General features: G+C 39.2%; 1 protein-coding gene across 4 annotated transcripts in view; it reads right to left on the bottom strand.

Moving 5' to 3' along the window:
• The window catches only part of MTMR1 (myotubularin related protein 1), a 38,853-nt gene extending 22,767 nt beyond the window's left edge, over nt 1-16,086 (bottom strand). Inside the window, exons 1-12 of one of the 4 annotated variants that reach the window (XM_054075471.1) lie at nt 15,928-16,086; nt 12,545-12,650; nt 9,940-9,963; nt 7,699-7,749; nt 6,264-6,339; nt 5,302-5,396; nt 4,984-5,091; nt 4,467-4,568; nt 3,783-3,866; nt 3,006-3,155; nt 2,059-2,247; nt 1,415-1,600 (exon numbers count right to left, since the gene is read on the bottom strand). In XM_054075471.1, coding sequence (XP_053931446.1) covers nt 1,415-1,600; nt 2,059-2,247; nt 3,006-3,155; nt 3,783-3,866; nt 4,467-4,568; nt 4,984-5,091; nt 5,302-5,396; nt 6,264-6,339; nt 7,699-7,749; nt 9,940-9,963; nt 12,545-12,650; nt 15,928-16,028 — 1,272 coding nt within the window. In that variant the 5' untranslated portion in view covers nt 16,029-16,086. The remainder of the gene's footprint in view (nt 1-1,414; nt 1,601-2,058; nt 2,248-3,005; nt 3,156-3,782; nt 3,867-4,466; nt 4,569-4,983; nt 5,092-5,301; nt 5,397-6,263; nt 6,340-7,698; nt 7,750-9,939; nt 9,964-12,544; nt 12,651-15,927) is intronic. The other 3 variants (XM_054075473.1, XM_054075472.1, XM_054075474.1) reach the window with 3 other exon arrangements.
• Between the last annotated feature and the right edge of the window lie 2,299 nt (nt 16,087-18,385).

The following is an 18,385-nucleotide window of genomic DNA, read 5'->3' as shown; positions in this document are numbered from 1 at the left end:
TCTGGGAAGCAGGAAAGCCAGCATCCACTGGAGAAGCTATGCACAAGACCAGTCTTCAAAGCTATTTCCAGAACCATGCTTTAGAGAATTTTCATTGATTATATCTATCATTGGTTGTATCTTTTACCATAAAACTGAAGGATGCCAGGATGGAAATATCAGGAAACACTACAAGAGCTTCTGTGGGAGAACAGAGCTTGTGGTCTAAGGTACTTAATTGGCAATTACTTCAGTTACAAACCTCTACTGCACTAAAAAAGTGCAAATACTATAGCAGCAGTTTGGACTTCAACAAAAACAGAAAACTAATTCTATATAACATACAGGTATGCAATAGCTTGCTCTAAAGAATTCCTTGCCCTTTTGAATTGCTATGCTATTGGCATTTGTGCAACAGTGGTATCAAGGTCTTCTGACACCGTCTAAGCCCAAGAACCCCACCGAAGTCCATATAAATGAAAGGTGACCTTGGGCCCAAACAAGTCCACTTTTAAGAACAGATTACTGTATTAAAGGCCAGGCCAATAAGAAGGTTTCCAGATACTCAGATTCCCAAAGCTGTTTGAAATAGTCCAACTCCAGGAAAACAAGAAAATTAAACTCTTTCCAAAATATCACTAAATTTGTTTAATTCTTAGTTGAAGTGTTTGCTCCCTCTACTGGTTCTCCTGCAGCAGTTGGCAAGCGCTAGTTAACAGAAGAGCAAAACTAATGAAGATTCTCAAACATGTTTTGCATGAGTGACATTTGAGCCAGTTGCTGATAAAACAAATTCTACTCCATCCATATTCATCATAAACAGGGGAGTGAATATGATAATGAAATAATCTATCCTAAGAACATTTCAGAGGTTAGTGAAACAGACTGTAAAACCGAGCATGGTAGTGATTTATTTTAATATTATGTTAAATAATCGAGCAGATTATAACCCAGTAGAGAACTGACTATAAACAGCTCATAAAAATGTAGGTGCCTGACACATGAACACTAACGTTGCATTGAAGGAGGGAAGGAGAAAGACTGCAGAATCTACAGTCAAGTCTTTTTGGCAGTTGTTCAAATATAATCTGTAGTTCCCAGGGCATTCTTCCAAAAATCAGGGATAACCCTGGACTGCTCACAAACATTCCTTCTCAAGAAAATAAAACATTGCCTAACACTAAATATGATACAGTGCTATCAGGAATTAACTCATTACCTACCAATACATGAAACTATAAATACAAAGTTGTTACAGCATGCTTAAAATGCCATATTCTAAGTGACCATTTAAAAATTAAGCTTTTTGATAAGCTTAACCCAATTAATGCAACATTCTTAAATCTAGACATCAGTTTAGCAACATTTTCAGAAATGAACACTAAAAACATGGTTTAAAAAAAATAATTTATTTTTCACATTGGAAGTATTTTACCCTTATATATTCCAGCCAATGTGTGGAGTCCACATTTGATAACCACCGAGTCTCATCAATACTAGGATAAACTATTTCTTTAAGTTTACGCAGGGACTCTCTCATTACGTGTATATTATGAATTTCCAGAAAGACCAGCTCTGCATTTGGGTAGGCACTTTCACTTTCATATCCTCCACCTTTTGCCTGTCATTCAAAAACAAAAACAGATGAAGAACAGAACATGTACAAGACTTCAGTGTAAGGTTGAGAGTTATTTTGGTTAGGTTTCAGGATTTTCTGACAGAAAGGATTACTTTAGCACTAACAAAATCATATTTTTGGCTTCTGTTTTTCTAAGATGCACTAGGGTATTTTCCTTAGATGAAAGAAATTCTGATTGCAATAGACTACCTTTGATAACACAGCCACATACCTTCCCCTTTTTACTACCAAAACCTTTGTTCTTCTGTGGGCTTTACAATGCTGCCTTCAATTTCTGCTGGCCTTTCCAAACTGCTACGAGCAACTTGCCTTCCTTCCCGTGCCCTCTTCAGAGACCTTTTTTTATCTCTTTTCAACATCAAGTTCTCACTCTCATCTCTTACCCAATCTTCAGCCTTCTAAGAAAGATGGGACTATTAAAGCTAATTATACCAACCTACCTTGTTTGTATCTGCAACACTATTCTGTCTGGCATCAAAGATGATAAGTTTATGTGACTGAGCATTGGCATCCATTATTGTCTGCAAATATTTTTCATCTTCTTTGCAACGCTTATCATTTGGGCCCACTGATGGCTGACTGCAACGGGTTATTGTTGCTTGGCTCTCGGGATGAATCCAAGATAACACCTGGAACACAAGAAAACTGTTTTAGTTTACTATAGTACTACAAAAGCAGCAGGCCAGAGTGCAAACAGACAATCACACTGCCTACACAGCATTATTTCCTGGCAAATCGACAGATGCAAATTTAAGGACAAGCTGATTCAAAACATTATTGACAGCACACTAGCACTGCTCATCCCGAATCTGAGCTTGAAATACAAAGCGATTCTAAACATCTTAGCTTTTATTTCTAGTAAGAACTAAGCCTGCTTCTGCATCTCACTAATTAGAAAGATAGAAACAGTAGAGGAGGAAAAACTCCTTCCACGTGTAAGTCTATGGATGTGTACACGAAATGGCTAAGCAAATTTATAGTATGAAAACAGTCACCATCTAACTTATTTAAAGGGCTTCCCAACCTACCTGCAAAACTTGTCTGTTCTCAAGAAAATGCTACAGCCATAACACATTCCACATCAAATTAGAACATAAGCAAATACGTGAATTCAAATGAGGTACAACTGTGGCTTAGAAGTGTTAACTCCAAACAAAAATTTATTACACGGCACAATAACAAAGCAATTAGACTCAATTTGAGATGCTCTCTTCAGTTCTAAATCCATCAAACTTATTTCTTCCTCTTTCGACCCTTCCCCCTCTTCAGGAAGGAAGCCAGCCACCGTTATTTAAAAAAAAAAATCCTAAAAGAACTCTGATATCAAATTTATTATAAGCTACAAGAAGATATAAGTGCTCCACAAATTTGTAAAAGTTTCGCTTACCGGAACTCTGCCTTTTGCTCTGAATGCTGCCACTTTTGAGAGGTCATCATCCTTCACACTGCTTGGCACAACAAGAACAGCAGGATATGTATCACAAAGCTCATAGGTGTTGTTAATTTTGGATATTTTCCAGCTCTCATTGGGCAAGCCCTGCATGAAAGCAAAACATTTTTTGTATTTTTCAGGTTAGACCTTTACATATCTGAGTTTTGGGTGATGAAAACTCCTGTGCGCTACGTACTTCATTAAAAACGTGTGCTGATATTTTTATTTCAAATAAGCTATAAATTTCAGATCTTCATAGCGAACCATAAACCAAAACACTGAAAATCTTTCCTATTTATTATTTTTAAAACCAATACACAAAATAGCTATTTGAATTAGCTACACACTCAGGTAAAAAAAAGTGATCATATAGTGAAATAAAAATACTTTTGCAGTTAGGAAACTGTAGATTTATAATGACAAATGATGGTTACTCTTCTGTTTAATGCTGCCTATTCAAAACCAAGTTTTTATAAAGCTTATATTTTCAGCAAACAACACTTTGCAAACGATTTGCTCAAGTACTTAGCACCTGTTATGTCCATCAACTTAGTGGGCGCTCAACAATCAAAGTCAGACTATTTGCATTTTACTATATAAACATGAGATCTAGACAGTTTCTGTAAGTAGTTAGAGCTGAAAATTTTGAGCTTTCTTGAATATTTTTTCTTGTTTAAATGACTTGACGGGAGACGGAGAAAAAATAAGAAACCAAGTACTCACAGAACTTACCTGCCTTTTATATTCTGCCATTGGATCATACACTTTCCAGCCATTAACAGCAAACTTTTCTTTATAGCTAAACGCAAAAAGAGGCTAAAGACAACAAAGCAAAAGCATAAATAACTGCCTGATGGGCTGTATATGCAACAAGTTCCAAAACAGTGAACCTCCCAATATTTCAAACGTAACACTTTTATCAAGATGGCAAAACAGAGAGAGTCGAAGTTATTTGCTTGTGATCATACAACATATCAAAGGCAAAGTTGGGATGAGGAAATTGATCTCCCACCTCCCAGCCAGATCCTTATCCCCACAAGCAAATCAAATTGCATTCTGGAGCTTACTAGTGAGACTAATATTACCTATTTGTTGTTTTAGACAGGAATTCTAGACTGAATTATACACTGCAGAAAATAAGATTTGGATACATATATATTTTTAATCAGCAACATTAGGTAAATCTCAGTCTCAAGGGTTATGTACAAATTAACCAGTTTCATCTGCAGCAGGACACAGTATAAAGTTCTGTGAATTAAGGCAAAAATGAAACAGGGTCAGAGAAGCTCCTCTGCTCTGTAACAGATTTCATGAATCAACGTTTCAATGTTTGCCATATAGCCCTTGTATTTCTTCACCTACGCTTTCCAGAAAGAGCAGAGCCCATGACAGCTTTCTCTACATCTTAAGACTTACCAACCCATTAGAAACAGGAAATGCGCGAATTACAAGGTTTTCAAAAATCTCCAATCTGTTCTGCTCTTCCTGTTTATAGGCCAGCCGCAAATTTCTCATGTCCTGTCAAAAATAAGTTACATTATTTTACTCTACGATAGTTTTTTTAAAGAAAAAATAGTTAGAAGAAATTTGATCGAAGGAAGGTGTATATGCAGGACTAAGGCACTGGCATTATCTAACTCACATTAGAAGACAGTTCTGTGAGTGTTCGTATCAGATGACTAGGATCGTCATTACAGTTGCTAGATATCATAAAATAGCCATTTTTCCTTTGAATTCACTCTTGAGACAAAAGGCAGAAGTGTTTAAGACTGCAAGTGTCATAAGAGGAATTGAAATACATTATTTAAAAGAAGCAGGGTTCAAATACAGGGAACTGATCAGACAGAAAAACAGTACATGTGCGTGCAGATTCTTCTTACAGAAAAGTGAAATGAAAATACTTTAAGATGCATAAATCTCTACCATACCATACCTTACAAACTATTTCTATACCACACGAGTTGTCTCCGTGGCTCTGTACTCCTATTTTTTCAACTCGACTTATGACTCCAAGAGGAACATCAACAACAAAAGGTGGATCCTGAAATTCATATATAAATTAATTTTGTTACATTAGGAGGATCACAACTAACATTATCCATGTAAGTTGCATTAGAGTCAACTGTAATTCCTGTTTAACAGATTGCTGTGGAACTTCATGCTTCACTTATACTAAATTTGTCACTTTCTGAAATCTATTTCAGCAACGCTCCTACCTGAAACAATATGTAGATAGATAGTGAAGTCTTACCCTTTCAACACTTTTGATATACATTCTGAAGTCCGTCACAGTTAACGTACCACTGACTGCTCCCATAAATGGACAGATATACATAACGTCTTTAGCTGGAAAACAGATGAGTTAAAGCTTTGTTTTACTATTACAGATATTTGTTCAATAAAAAAAAAAAAATCTATTTCCATTTAAAAGCAGCAATATTTTTGCAGTTCCATAAGATTTTGATGCTTGACCTCTAGAGGAAAGCCTACTCTACAGACACTGTTAGGACTGAAAGAGCTGTCTGTATCTCAACAATGAAAACAATCACATTCCTCAGTCCCACTGGTGCTCAGCAGCTGCTGAGCTGGGCTGGGCTCAGCTAGGCTGGGCGGAGGAAGGGTGGGCAGGCAGCTTCGGTCCCTGCTCTGGCCTGTAAAAAACACTCACACTCATCTCGAGAGAAAGCATCCAAATGGGCAGTTACTGATGTGTTCGCAACTGACCTCCAAGTGATTCAGTTATAAGTACATATCTTCATTTTCACGTCTATTTGAAAGAATCAGTAGTCTTTTCTAGCCAAGTACTGTACTGCTAATGCAGAGCTTGCCATCACAAGTCAAAGTGAAATAAATCTCATTAAGAACTGGAAACGAAGCTTTCCATAACCCCCCACCTTCTTTGCTACCACGATTTTGAAACTATGAATTATCCTTGGCATCCTCAAGCAGAAATACACTCCATACACCTATATGGAACAAATTAACCCTTGAAAAGAAATCATATATCTATACCGAACAAGTCATCCTCTGGAACTGATTTCTCCTTTCCTACATTTGGATTTAAAAGACAAGGCAAGGCAATCCACATCAAATCAGCTAATATAAAGTGGTATTGAATTAAAAAAACAAACAAACCACAAAAGTCAAAAGGAAATAATATTCTGTTTTTTTAATAAATAAACTAGTGATTCCGTAGGTACTCAATATGCTTACCAATAACTTTGATTGATTCTCCAGGAAAAAGCGGAGCCTCTTCCATCTGTGCTACTTTGTTTCCATCCCGCAGTGCCTGGCAGAAACCCAAAACTATGAGTAAATCTCACTTTCCATCTGTACTACACTGATATATTTTGATGCAAAGTGCTTTTACTACCAGATTACTGGAACACAAGAAGTGTATTTTTTTTTTTACAAGGCACAACTGTATTAAACAGTACCATAATAAAACTCCCAAACGCAAACCTTGGAATTATAAACATTACACGTACATACATGTTAGTAGCATATTAGTAATAAAGCATTTAAGCAACAATTAGTTTCACATGCAAGCTACATATAGCATACAAAAATTCAAGCAATAAGATCAGCCCAAATTTGTAATTAATAATTTGTTAATCTTTTGCTAAATACAGGTATTATTCTGGGTATTTTATCTACTTTAGAATATTTTAAAGCTCAGATTAGGGTTTTTTTTTAATATTCTTAATGCTGTCTATATAATATGTAAGTATTTTTATCTGAGATAATTATATGGCAGAAGCTTTATTTATTTAACATTTTAACTTTTTATTTTTAATAGCAAGAAATCGTAAGTACCCCACGATGCTCTATTTCAATCAATATCCTACTGAGAGTGCCACAGGTTATGGAAGAAGTCCATTATAGGAATTTTGGATCCAGAAGGTCAGATTAAGAATGAAGTAATAATGAAATATAGAAGAACAATTAGCAATTTTAAAGTAAGGACTAGTTCCATAAATTTTCATTTAGGTAAATGGCTTCATTCCTGAATGATACAAGATTGATCCTTTGGGTCCTTCCTTGGCGGCTAAGATTTACTATGTACTAAAGAATTTAATTAAGAATAAAAGGGTTTGTGGGACTTTCAAGGACCACATGAGAAAGTGATCTCCCTCGGGTCAACATGATGCAATATTAAGGTTTTATTTTTTTACATCCTAAAGTGACAATAAATATAATGGGCTATGTTAGAATAAACAAATAACTCTTCCCTTGTACTACAGCTCTGACCTACACACAAATAACTCGTAGGATCTGTCTGCTTCCAAACTATGCCATGCCCTCATTAATAAATAATTTCTAAAGGTATTTAAACTGGTCTCCAGCTTTAGATTTTCATGGAAACTAACAAAATTTTATATTCACCACCCAATCACAAAAGATATTGTGCTGAGGATTAGCCAATACTTACAAACCTAGAAGGACAGATGTGCTCTGTCAGACAGGGGTTTTGCAGTTTAGACCATATGATGTTACATGAAACTCCTACCTAGGACATAGCCAATTAACGCACTAAACACCTTCTACGGATTCTCTTGCACAGGAAATAAGATTTGGATGTACTGTACAAGTGCTAATACATAGTGCCTTACTACACAGTTAATGAATGAAAGATAAAACTTGCCACCTGATCAGTTTCTGCTTCAGAATGATAGCCATTGTGTCCATCCTGAATCTCCTGCATTGCATGAGGCAGCAGTAGGGCAAGAGAGAAGTAACAGGAAAAAACATGCAGACAACAGGTGAAAGGACAGAATCTTTTGTTTTGTTTTGTTTCCCTCCTTTTTTTTTTCCCTTTCCTTAAAAAGACAGCATACACTTTAAATGCAGCTAAGCTATTCAGTTCATCCACTCCTGGCACAAACTACTGCCTGCAGAAAGGAATCCAAGCTACCAGCACTATCCTTTTCATGTTAGTTGGCACAACAAAAAATGAAAATTTTACGCCCTTTTTTACAAAATGTCAGTGCTGGTAGATAAGAACATAAAAGTATGTACTGTCTTTTTAAGACAAACAACCTAACAGTGAAGAAAATTAATTCAAAGTATGCCACATGCTTATCAATAGAAGAAATTGAGTACAGCTTGCGATGGTAGCATTAGGGGAAAACTCATGCAATCTTTCAAGGTAAAAATAGGTCGGCATCAAATAGAAGTATCTAGACAATTTTAAAATCACTTTACTGAGTAAAACACGTTTTAAATGAATGTTCAGTTTTATGGTTCCACATATTTTTCCAGCAACATCTGTGTTGCTGCTGGAAACCTAGTCAGGAACTTCACAGAACCAAAAATTATTCCTCATAGCAAAATATGCAAACAATTAAAATTTTAATTAATTTTTGCATCATTGTGGCAGCAAATTCTGAATATTACTTCTCTTTAATGAACATAAGGTCTGAATACACTCAAGAGAGAAGCACAAACATCATAGGGTCATACGAAGTAATTGTTTTAATACATTCAGTCAAAATTGTTCTTCTGTCTTCTTCCTTTATTAACTGTTGTGTTCATGACAGTCCATTATTTGCAGTTCACATGCAAAGAGCTTCTTAATTCATAGACCATAAAACCAGCCTCAGCCTAAATTTACAGGTTTGCTAACGTCAATTTTTCTTTTAACAATATTTCTACAGAACCCTTATAAAGTTAAAAACTTAGAAGGACTTCAGATATCCTCAGATAATTTGAACTCTACAAGAATTTAAAAAGATATAATTAATTAAAAATACCTTTCAAATTATAAAGGGCTCCTAACATTTATGCGTGGTGGAATTCTATTAAACAGAAATTATTTAAATTTCAGACCATAAAAATATTGTTTCTGAAATTAAAGCAAAGTGTGACCTCTGGGGGGAAAAAAAAAACCCAGCACAGAAGAACAACCAGCAAATACATCAAAAGATTTTGAATAAATGAAATACAGAGAAACACTGCAGATCGTTCAAAGCCTTTACAAAGAACTATGAAAAACTGAAAGTAAACAATAAATTTTTGTTACTCAACCCAGACCAATTATTTCAAGAGCTCTCTACTAAAAAAATGAAAAAAGATCAACTTGTGGATTTGTCCAATTGGACTAAACACATCATATTCAAATATGTAAACAACAGATAAGAAAAAGAAATCATTCAGCCTTCATCTCTTCGTTTGAGACGAAACAAGAGCTCTTTGTTTGAATGACAGTGTTAGACACATTTCACGAACAATGTCAGGACACTATCCAGATGATTTCTCACTCCATAAATGCTACTAAGAGAGAGGGACAAGGAAACAAGGCATGCCCTTTTCATATCTGCAATGAACAATGGGCAAGACCTAGTCTTAAAATTATCATTAAAAAGACGCAGGTCACTGCACCAGTGTCTAACTTCAAACCTAACTTTCAATCCCACTACAGGGGGAACAGTTAAGGTAAAACGTGTAGAAAGGCAAGCACAAATTGATTTTTTATTTAAATAGAGTAGACAAAGACGTAACACTTTTAATACTAATATTCTTCAGCATTGATAACACATTAGAGCTACTAATACAGCACTCTGTAGTCTGAAGCATGTAAGCCTCAGTTGCAAGCAACCATTTTGTCAAAATTAATGCAATAAAACTGAAGTTAGTATTGCACATTCATAACATAATTTAAAAATACTGCTCTCTTACACGCTGACTTTTATTGCTCACGAAAACATTGTAATGTATATAAAGCATTTCTACGGCAAAGAAGCAGTTGCACTGCATAGCAATATGGTCTGACTGGTTCATAAAAACCATTAATGAAGTAGAGAAGAACGCTTGACACACCAAGATCTCACGCAGCACGAAAGACAAACAGGTAGGAGGCTGTTTTACTGCTAGCCAACGATAATCTTACCCGTATAACAGGCCTCCTGTATACCTGTTAGTTAAAATATAAAACGTTATCCAACAAAACAGACAGATTTGATCTGTTACAGATATTATATCCTACTTAATCAGATTTTCAGAAGAACTCTACTTCCAAACATTTTGAAAGAACAAAACAAAACTTTGCAGATCTAGCAGCTCTCATTTGCAGAATTGTTTTGGTCTAAAACCAACCTAGACACTTCATTTTCAGTGATGTAACAAATGCCATGCTCTTTTGAAACATTCATTCCTAATCACCCTTTTATCCAGTTACAATGTGCTACTGTGAAAAGAGAAGAAAGGGCCTGGTAATCCTTCTAGGTGGAAGACAATAAGCCCGCACTAACAGCCATGAAGTAGAACCACCGTACCTTTTTTGAGTCAAATGGCAAAACAAGGATAGTGACAACTCTTCCCAACTTATTTCTGAAGGTGTCTATATTCAGCTACTAAAATCTAAACAATTTTTGGGTACATGAGCCCCTCATTCAGGAACTCTCTCCAAGTAGGCTGTGTCAGAGAAGACATACACAGCAGAGTTTCGAACTCAGAGTGAGCTCATTTGCTGTAGGGTTCAGCAAGCAAGAGCTTGCCAGTGCTCTCTAGTTATGATCTGCTGCCCCTTTGCCACCATTTGATTTCCCTGAATTACACCCTGGTAAGGTGAGTTACACAGAGTAACATGAGTAACACCGTTACATATAAGAATGAATATATTTACATTCAAAAAAGGATGCAAGAAAGAATAAAACAGGGACTTCCTGGTAAATCGAGCAGAAAGCAACAGAACTGCCCGAGCAGTTCCCTAAGCAAATGCACAGAGCTGGCTATACCCAAAGTTTCTGACTTACTGTAAGACTGTCTCTAAATGCAGCAATTTGAGGTAACCAAAGGACAGAAAACCCAGAAAATTGATCAACGTGCATCAAAAGGGAAAGATGTACCCAAGGAAAAACGAGTTATAAATGGGCACTATCTTTTTACACATGAATTCCATAGTAATAAAGAATAACCCAGCCTGTTAGTGGTACTGACTTAGCAACTGACTGTATCACTGAACTTGTGCAGAAGCTAAGTGCCAGGGAAACCCCCTCCTAAAGCGCAGAGACTGCTTCACAAAGTACTAGTCTTGAATGTAACTAAAGATGTTCTCAGAAAAAAAATTCCATGGTGTTATACACAAGTATGGGATTTGAAATCACAGCAATGCAATGATGCCAAATAGAGTTTATACACCAAACGTCTGAATGCTGCCAGGCTAAATGTTTTTGCCTTTTATTTCTAAGAAACAAAGAAGGAAGTAAAATTTTAAATTGGGTCTTGAAAAAAGACTTTCTCCTGACAAATAATATCCAAGATGAGTTTGGTATAGAGAAGGAGGTTATTTAGAATTAAAGAGCACTCTTTATTCCAGGGGAATGTGTTCTAACTCAGAGATAAATGGAACATCAAACTTACACACACGGATTTTCCTAAAATGAAGTCCTTGAGCTACAGGGCAAATACAACATCGACAGCTGTAATGCACGGTTTCCCACAATGTTTTATCAAAGAAGTTAGCCTTGACCTGAAGAAAGCATTTGCAATTCAGCTGCCATAGTACATTTTTTTATGAGTATAAGCTGCTGACTGTGCCAATAGTGTAAAACTATGTGAGGTGAATTTTTAAGTAGACTACGGTCAAAAACATTTTGTGGATTCATCTTCAGGCTTGGGCTGAATCTGACCTGCTGTCACAGAATGTAAAATGCACTCTTCTGGGATGAGAAACTTTTAAAGCACAGAGCATATTAGAATATAATTTAAAATCTTGTTAAACCAGAAAAAGATAAAATCTTAATTTGGCCATTTTGCACAAAGATCATGAAACTCTTTCAAATCTAGGAAGAAAAAAGGATCTAGTTAGCAGCAGCCTGGGTTACATAAAGAGAGTAAGAGAAGGAAAACTGTGTATGCTCCACGCTCGATAGTTCAGTTGGCTGGCTGCATGTAGGAAACGGCAAACGAGAATGAAAGAACAGGGGTAAAAAAGCAAAATGGAACTTCTCAGGTAAACCACTCTGCACAATCACTACTTTAGTGTCAAAAATGTTGCTGGGAGGGAATGAAGAAGGTGATTCTGTCTGATGTTTGAGGTTAAATTCTCTGTCTCTGGTGAAACTTCATGAAAAATTATAGCCATTTATGTTGTTTGCACAGTAACAATGACGCGCCTTTATTTTTTGTGAAATCTCTGAACTCCGACTGACGCACTAGAAACAATTTCAACCTGTAACTATTAATTTACTTTAGAACAATTTTTTATAGCAATCAAAAGAAAACACAACTTACTTATAGCACTTTATTCAAAACTTTAAGTTCTAATTTTCCTTTCACCTCAATTTTTATTCTGCAGACTCCAATGTGATTATTTTAAATATGGAGGAAAACAGAGCAGATTCAAGAGACTCCTACGCACAATGAGATGTTTCTAGTTCTGAAACACTCAGTGATTACCCCAGTACTTAGAACCTGAGAATTAAGGCAGCAAGAACTTTCCCGATCATTCATCTTTTAATCTTAAATGAATCAATGCAATGCAAGTCACTTACCCGGTAGTCTCTGGACACACCTTCTGAGGGGACAGATCCTGAAATCTGACTAGAAATGGTTGCAGCTATGAGCTGTTTACACCATTCCACATGGGATCCAGTTGGACTACAAAACCAGAATATTCCAAATTATTCAGCAGGAAATCATATATATTGAAGACAATATAACAACTAAGTGCACACAGAAAACAAGACCACAAATTAGCACTAATGTCATAAAAATCAGCTTGCTTTGTGGGAAGAATGTAACTATTTCCCTTATCAAGTTAGGGAAAACAGTTTTACTAGATCTTATCAGAGATGTAGAGCTGTCAACAGGTTAAAAGTGAGTTTAGGGTCCTACAAACTTACCAAAATGTTGATTTCCTTATCCTGTGTTATTTTTTTCATCAAGCCATCCATGGAATGAATTTGGTTAAGTAACAGGAAACTTCTTACGCTTATTATTTCCTGATTATACAGTAAATCCTCAAAATTAAACGATTCTATTCTAGTATTTAAAAATTTAAACTATTCTAGTGTTTTATTCTGTATTAATATTAAATGTAGAAAATACTTATTTTCTAAAGGGTAACCTCTAGTTAGCTGTATTTTTTTCCTGTTCATAAAAGAGTTTCTGAATAATCTTCACGACTAGCCTTCCCATGCCACTGCAAGGAATTCTGCATTGTAGGGTGTTTATAAGAACTCTAAAGACAAAGCATGTGAACAGCAGAATCACACTCAATCCCAATGACGCGTATTGAGAACAGTCACCTGAACTAATGCTGCTTACAAAGAACACAGTATTGAGAGTGAGAAGCAATTACACACTTTGTTGCCAGCTACTTTGAAGTGGGCTAGGTCTGCTTCAAAATATGTCAGTATCTGATGAAAGACTGGGAATGCCAGAGGGAACTGTTCTCCAAGTGCCATGGCAACCTCAGCTGATGCCTTAGGTAACTGCCATTTCTTCAAACGGTTTAGTTGGGCTCTTCTACAGATTTAATGTTTATTCAGAAGTCAAATGCAGTAAGAAAACTTTAATTCATTTTTAGAATTCAATTGTAAACCAGCTTTGGATTCTGTGAGTGATACTGCATGAGTGACTACATACACTCCGCCAGCACCCAATGGGTGCACCACAACTTGGACATCAAGAGGGTGGGATAATAGTGTAAGATGACCAATTAGTACTTAACTAGAGGTCTTTTCTTACAAGAACGTTGCTAGGATAGGCAGATATAAAGTGAAGATGTGTACAACAACTTCATACCCAAAATGAAAGCTCTTTTAGAGCTTTTCTGATAAACGTTAATACCTTTTCTCCCCATCTGCAAAACTACACAGTACTAGATCACAAAATGTTGTTCTGCAACTAAAACACATCTATGATAGTTCTCCTCAAACAATGAAGACAACTCTCATGTTACTGCTAAACTCAAGTCCAGATTCACTTAGAGAAATATTTCACTTAGGCTTTGAAAAGAATGCACGAACTAAACCCTACAGAAATCCTTTCATGATCTCACTTCTTCCTTCTTCTGTCACATATCTTGCTTTCTAATACATCTCTACAGGGTTTACCCAAGTTTGTTTCCAAATAAGCATTTACATGTTAATTAAGGAAAGGATTTATTTTTCTATGGCTTATCTTCACCAGGAATCATTACATAAACAAAGTTAATAGTAGCAGGAAAATGAAGGTGAATGCAGGTCTGTCTCCTAGGATCAGTGTCACGGGATGCTGATCACATAATGCCAGACTGGATGGGACCTCAGGGGTCATCTGGTCCCTTTTAGGTAATATATAATTTAAATGAGAACTCTGTCAAGATGAACCTTAAAAGTGTCCAGCGTAGAGGAATCTACCACTTCCCTGGGGAGATTATTCCAATGTTTAACTGTTCTCATGGTGAAAAAATTTCTTCTGGAATCCAAGCAGAATCTCCCTAGGAGCAATTCATACCATTACCCCTTGTCTTTTCCATATGACTCCTTGTAAAAAGGGAGTTTCTACCCTCTTGGCAGACATGCCTTACATGCTCCGACATGGTAATACAGTCTCCCCTAAGCCTTCTCTTCTCAAGGCTGAACAAACCCAGTTCTATCACCGTTACTTCATATGGAAGGTTTCCCATTTCTCTTGGTCATCTTAGGGGTTCTTATCTGGACTCTCTCCAGCCTGTCCCCACCTTTTTTGATCATTCTGATGTGATGACTTATCACCATCTACCAAGTGGGACACATACCAGTGCGCCTCTTCTCGTTCTGTCTCATTTGAGGTCACGCACGTTAGCGTACCCTGGCGCAGCCGTAGTGGCGAACAAATGAATGAAATGACACCCAGACATCAGAACTGTTCCAGGTGTAATTTCTCTAGTTTCTACTTCTAGTTTAGGGTATTTTAAATTCAGGTCCGAGGTTGCCTCCAGCTGGAAACTTCCAAAGGCGGGGACTTCTCTGCCAGTGCCTGCTGGTAACGCCTGGAGTCGAGGCCCAGTGAGACCCCGCTCACGGGCACCCAAGTGAGACAGAACACCCTCACAGACAGACAGACACACGGATACACCTCTGCTGATTAAACACCTGCTTCACTGGAAGAAAATCGGGAACAGAGACTTCGGATCCGAGAGCGCTCTTGCTCGAGTTTGCAAAGATGAGTCCCTGACCCATAGAATCGCTAGGCTGGGAGACTCCCGGGGAGCAGAGCCCCTTCTCTTCCAGAAATCCGAGCCCCCGAGAAGCAGAGCAAGCCCCTTCCCCTGGGAAGCCAAAACTCCTGGGAATCCGAGCCCCGGGTCAGCCGAAACTCCCGGGAAGCAGAGCCTTTCCCTCTCCTCCCCCGCCCCGGGACGCAGAGCCACCCCCCGAAAAGCAGATGCCCTACTCGGGAAGCCGAGACTCCCGGGAAACGGAGTCCTCCGGGAATCCGAGTCCCGCGGAAGCGGAGCCTCCAGCCCCTTCCCCTGGGAAGCCAGAAATCCTAGGAAACGGAGCCCCTTTCCTCCCAGGAATCTGAGCCCCAGGGAAGCGGAGATTCCCGGGAAGCAGAGCCCCTTTCTTCCCTCCTCCTCCCCCTCGGTAAGCAGAGCGCCCCTGGGAAACGGAGCCTCCCAGGAATCCCAGGGAAGCGAAAACTCCCGGGAAGCCAAGACTCCTGGGAAGCGGAGCCCCTTCTCTCCCAGGCATCCAGGAGAACAGAGCCCTTTCTCTCCTCCTCTTCTCCGTGGGAAGCCGAGCCACCCTGGGACAGAGCCCCCCGGGAACTGGAGCCCCTGCCCCGGGAAGCCGAGACTCCCGGGAAGCGGAGCCCCCTGGGAAACGCACCTCCCCGGGAATTCGACTCCCCGCTAGGCAGAGCCCCCTGCCCCCGGGTAAACGGAGCCCCGCCCGCCGCTCACCTGTCCAGCGTCTCGGTGCTGGGCTGCCTGCCCGCCGCCGCCCGCCCGGCCCTACGGCCGCCGCCCTCCGCCAGGGCCGGCGCGGCCGCCGCGCGCTCCATGTTTCCGGCCCGGCGCGAGCTGTCAGAGCTGGCGCCGCGCTTACCCACAGCGCCCCGCGCGCGGCCCGCGGCGCCCCCCGGCGGCCAAAGGAGGCGGCGCCGCGGGCACATGGGCCTCGGCTCCTGCCCCGTCGCTGCTCTGTCCCTGCGGCAGCTGAAGGGCATCCCTCCTGCCCCGAACCGCGCCGGGGGGATAAGGCAGAAGCCAAAAGAAGAAGGCATCCGACAAAGAAACTTCCTAAGTATCGGACACCCGGCACAAAACTAGGAGAAAAAACAGAGAAAAGAAAAAACTACCCTAGCGTTCCATGATGATCTCTCATAGAGGATGCTGGGCAGCCAGAGGTGGAAGGTGTGCACATCTCAGCACTGCTTCTTTCTTCGCCCCTTCTGGAAAAAGCGCTCACCACCTCCACGGCTCTCCTTCACCCCCTTTGCTGCCTCCGTATCTCTCCTTCGCCTCCTTTGTCACCTCCACGTCTCTCCTTCACTCCCTTCGCCGCCTCCACGTCTCTTCTTCACTCCCTTCGCCACCTCCACATCTCTCCTTCGTTCCCTTCGCCACCTCCACATCTCTCCTTCGTTCCCTTCGCCGCCTCCACATCTCTCCTTCGTTCCCTTCGCCGCCTCCACATCTCTCCTTCGTTCCCTTCACCGCCTCCACATCTCTCCTTCGTTCCCTTCACCGCCTCCACATCTCTCCTTCGTTCCCTTCACCGCCTCCACATCTCTCCTTCGTTCCCTTCACCGCCTCCACATCTCTCCTTCGTTCCCTTCACCGCCTCCACATCTCTCCTTCGTTCCCTTCACCGCCTCCACATCTCTCCTTCGTTCCCTTCACCGCCTCCACATCTCTCCTTCACCCCCTTCGCCACCTCCACATCTCTCCTTCACCCCCTTCGCCACCTCCACATCTCTCCTTCACCCCCTTCGCCACCACCAAAGCTCCCCGGGGTTTGCCCTGGGCTGTGACGGCTCCAGCGGGGCAGCTGGCACCCTACAGGGCACAGGGCACCTGCACAGCAGCAGCCCAGGTCACACAGTTAATTGGAAAGGGGGAAAGTTTTCTGTTAACACCATTCGGTTTGCATACCTGCTTGCATGGCTTTAAATTAGTATTTTCCAGGAAGTACTGGATTAAAAACACCCCTATGTTTACCTAATATCGCCATATGAAAACAGAATTAAAATTAGTATCTTCTCTGTTGTCTTGAAAAAAATCCAAGCCCACCCAGCGCTATGTTAGACTGAAATTCAACTGAACCAGTAATACAAGGAATGGTACATAAGTAATGAAGTAAGTGCAAAAGATCCTCTCCATTATATTATACTTTCCCAAATGCAATCGGTTATCAAGTAGTGTTTACAGAATAAGAACTATTCAATATTCTGAACTTCTCCACACTGCTAAGATATATCACCAATATGTTCAGCTAAAATACAGAAACTTTAAATATTCTAATAAAAATAGCTTTTTTTTTTAATAAACCACAAGTAAGTAGAAGGCAAATACACCGGTATATGCATAGCTTTCAAAATGTGAAGTATATCATGAACAACTGACTATCTTTCTTCATCATGTAATAAGTCATTTACCTTAAGTCCAAATTTGGGACAACACTTATTTTGGAAACACATACTGAAGAACTTTGATGGGAGAGTGAAACTTAGAGGACAAAATAAGTCATAAATTATGCGTATTTAGAACATACATGCTCTGAGCTTCCCTGAAAAAAACTAGTGCAATTCAGTGTATATACCAAATTAAATCAAAGGCAGTACACTTTTATTCCTTTGAAAAAATACTGTTCTAAAAATATTCAGATGTCCTCTAAACTTTGACTTATTTAATGGAACTATAGCTTTAAATTTAGTTTTCATATGCAAAATATTTACACTTTATAAACTCACAGAATTTCTAATAAACTATATTATATATACTTACACAAAACTTAATTTATATATAATCCTATTATATCTTGCAGATCAAAACTCACCACATGTACAATAATTTACAATAACAGAAGGCTCAAGCATCAAAATACCTCCTTTAAAATAACAATATTAGATAAGAGTCCTCTACAGCTTCTGCATTGCGATATTTCTTGGATTGCCTGAATATCACTAAACTTCTGAGAATATGCAAAATTTTAATTAAATATCAAGTAGCAAGGTTTGTGCCGTCATAAGAAATGCTCGCAACTATTTAAAAAATACCTGAAAGGAACAAATGAAAGGTTTACAAGAAGCCTTTGATACGAAGACTTGAAACTAGGATTCACTGGAAGGCTCGATAGAACTACACATGCTATATGTGAATCTTGTATACTGAAGTCTCTTAAACACTTAAGAATAAC

Source organism: Cuculus canorus, chromosome 10 (assembly GCF_017976375.1).
Source record: "Cuculus canorus isolate bCucCan1 chromosome 10, bCucCan1.pri, whole genome shotgun sequence".
NCBI classification, from domain to species: domain Eukaryota; kingdom Metazoa; phylum Chordata; class Aves; order Cuculiformes; family Cuculidae; genus Cuculus; species Cuculus canorus.
This window is presented reverse-complemented; position numbering and strand designations above follow the sequence as displayed.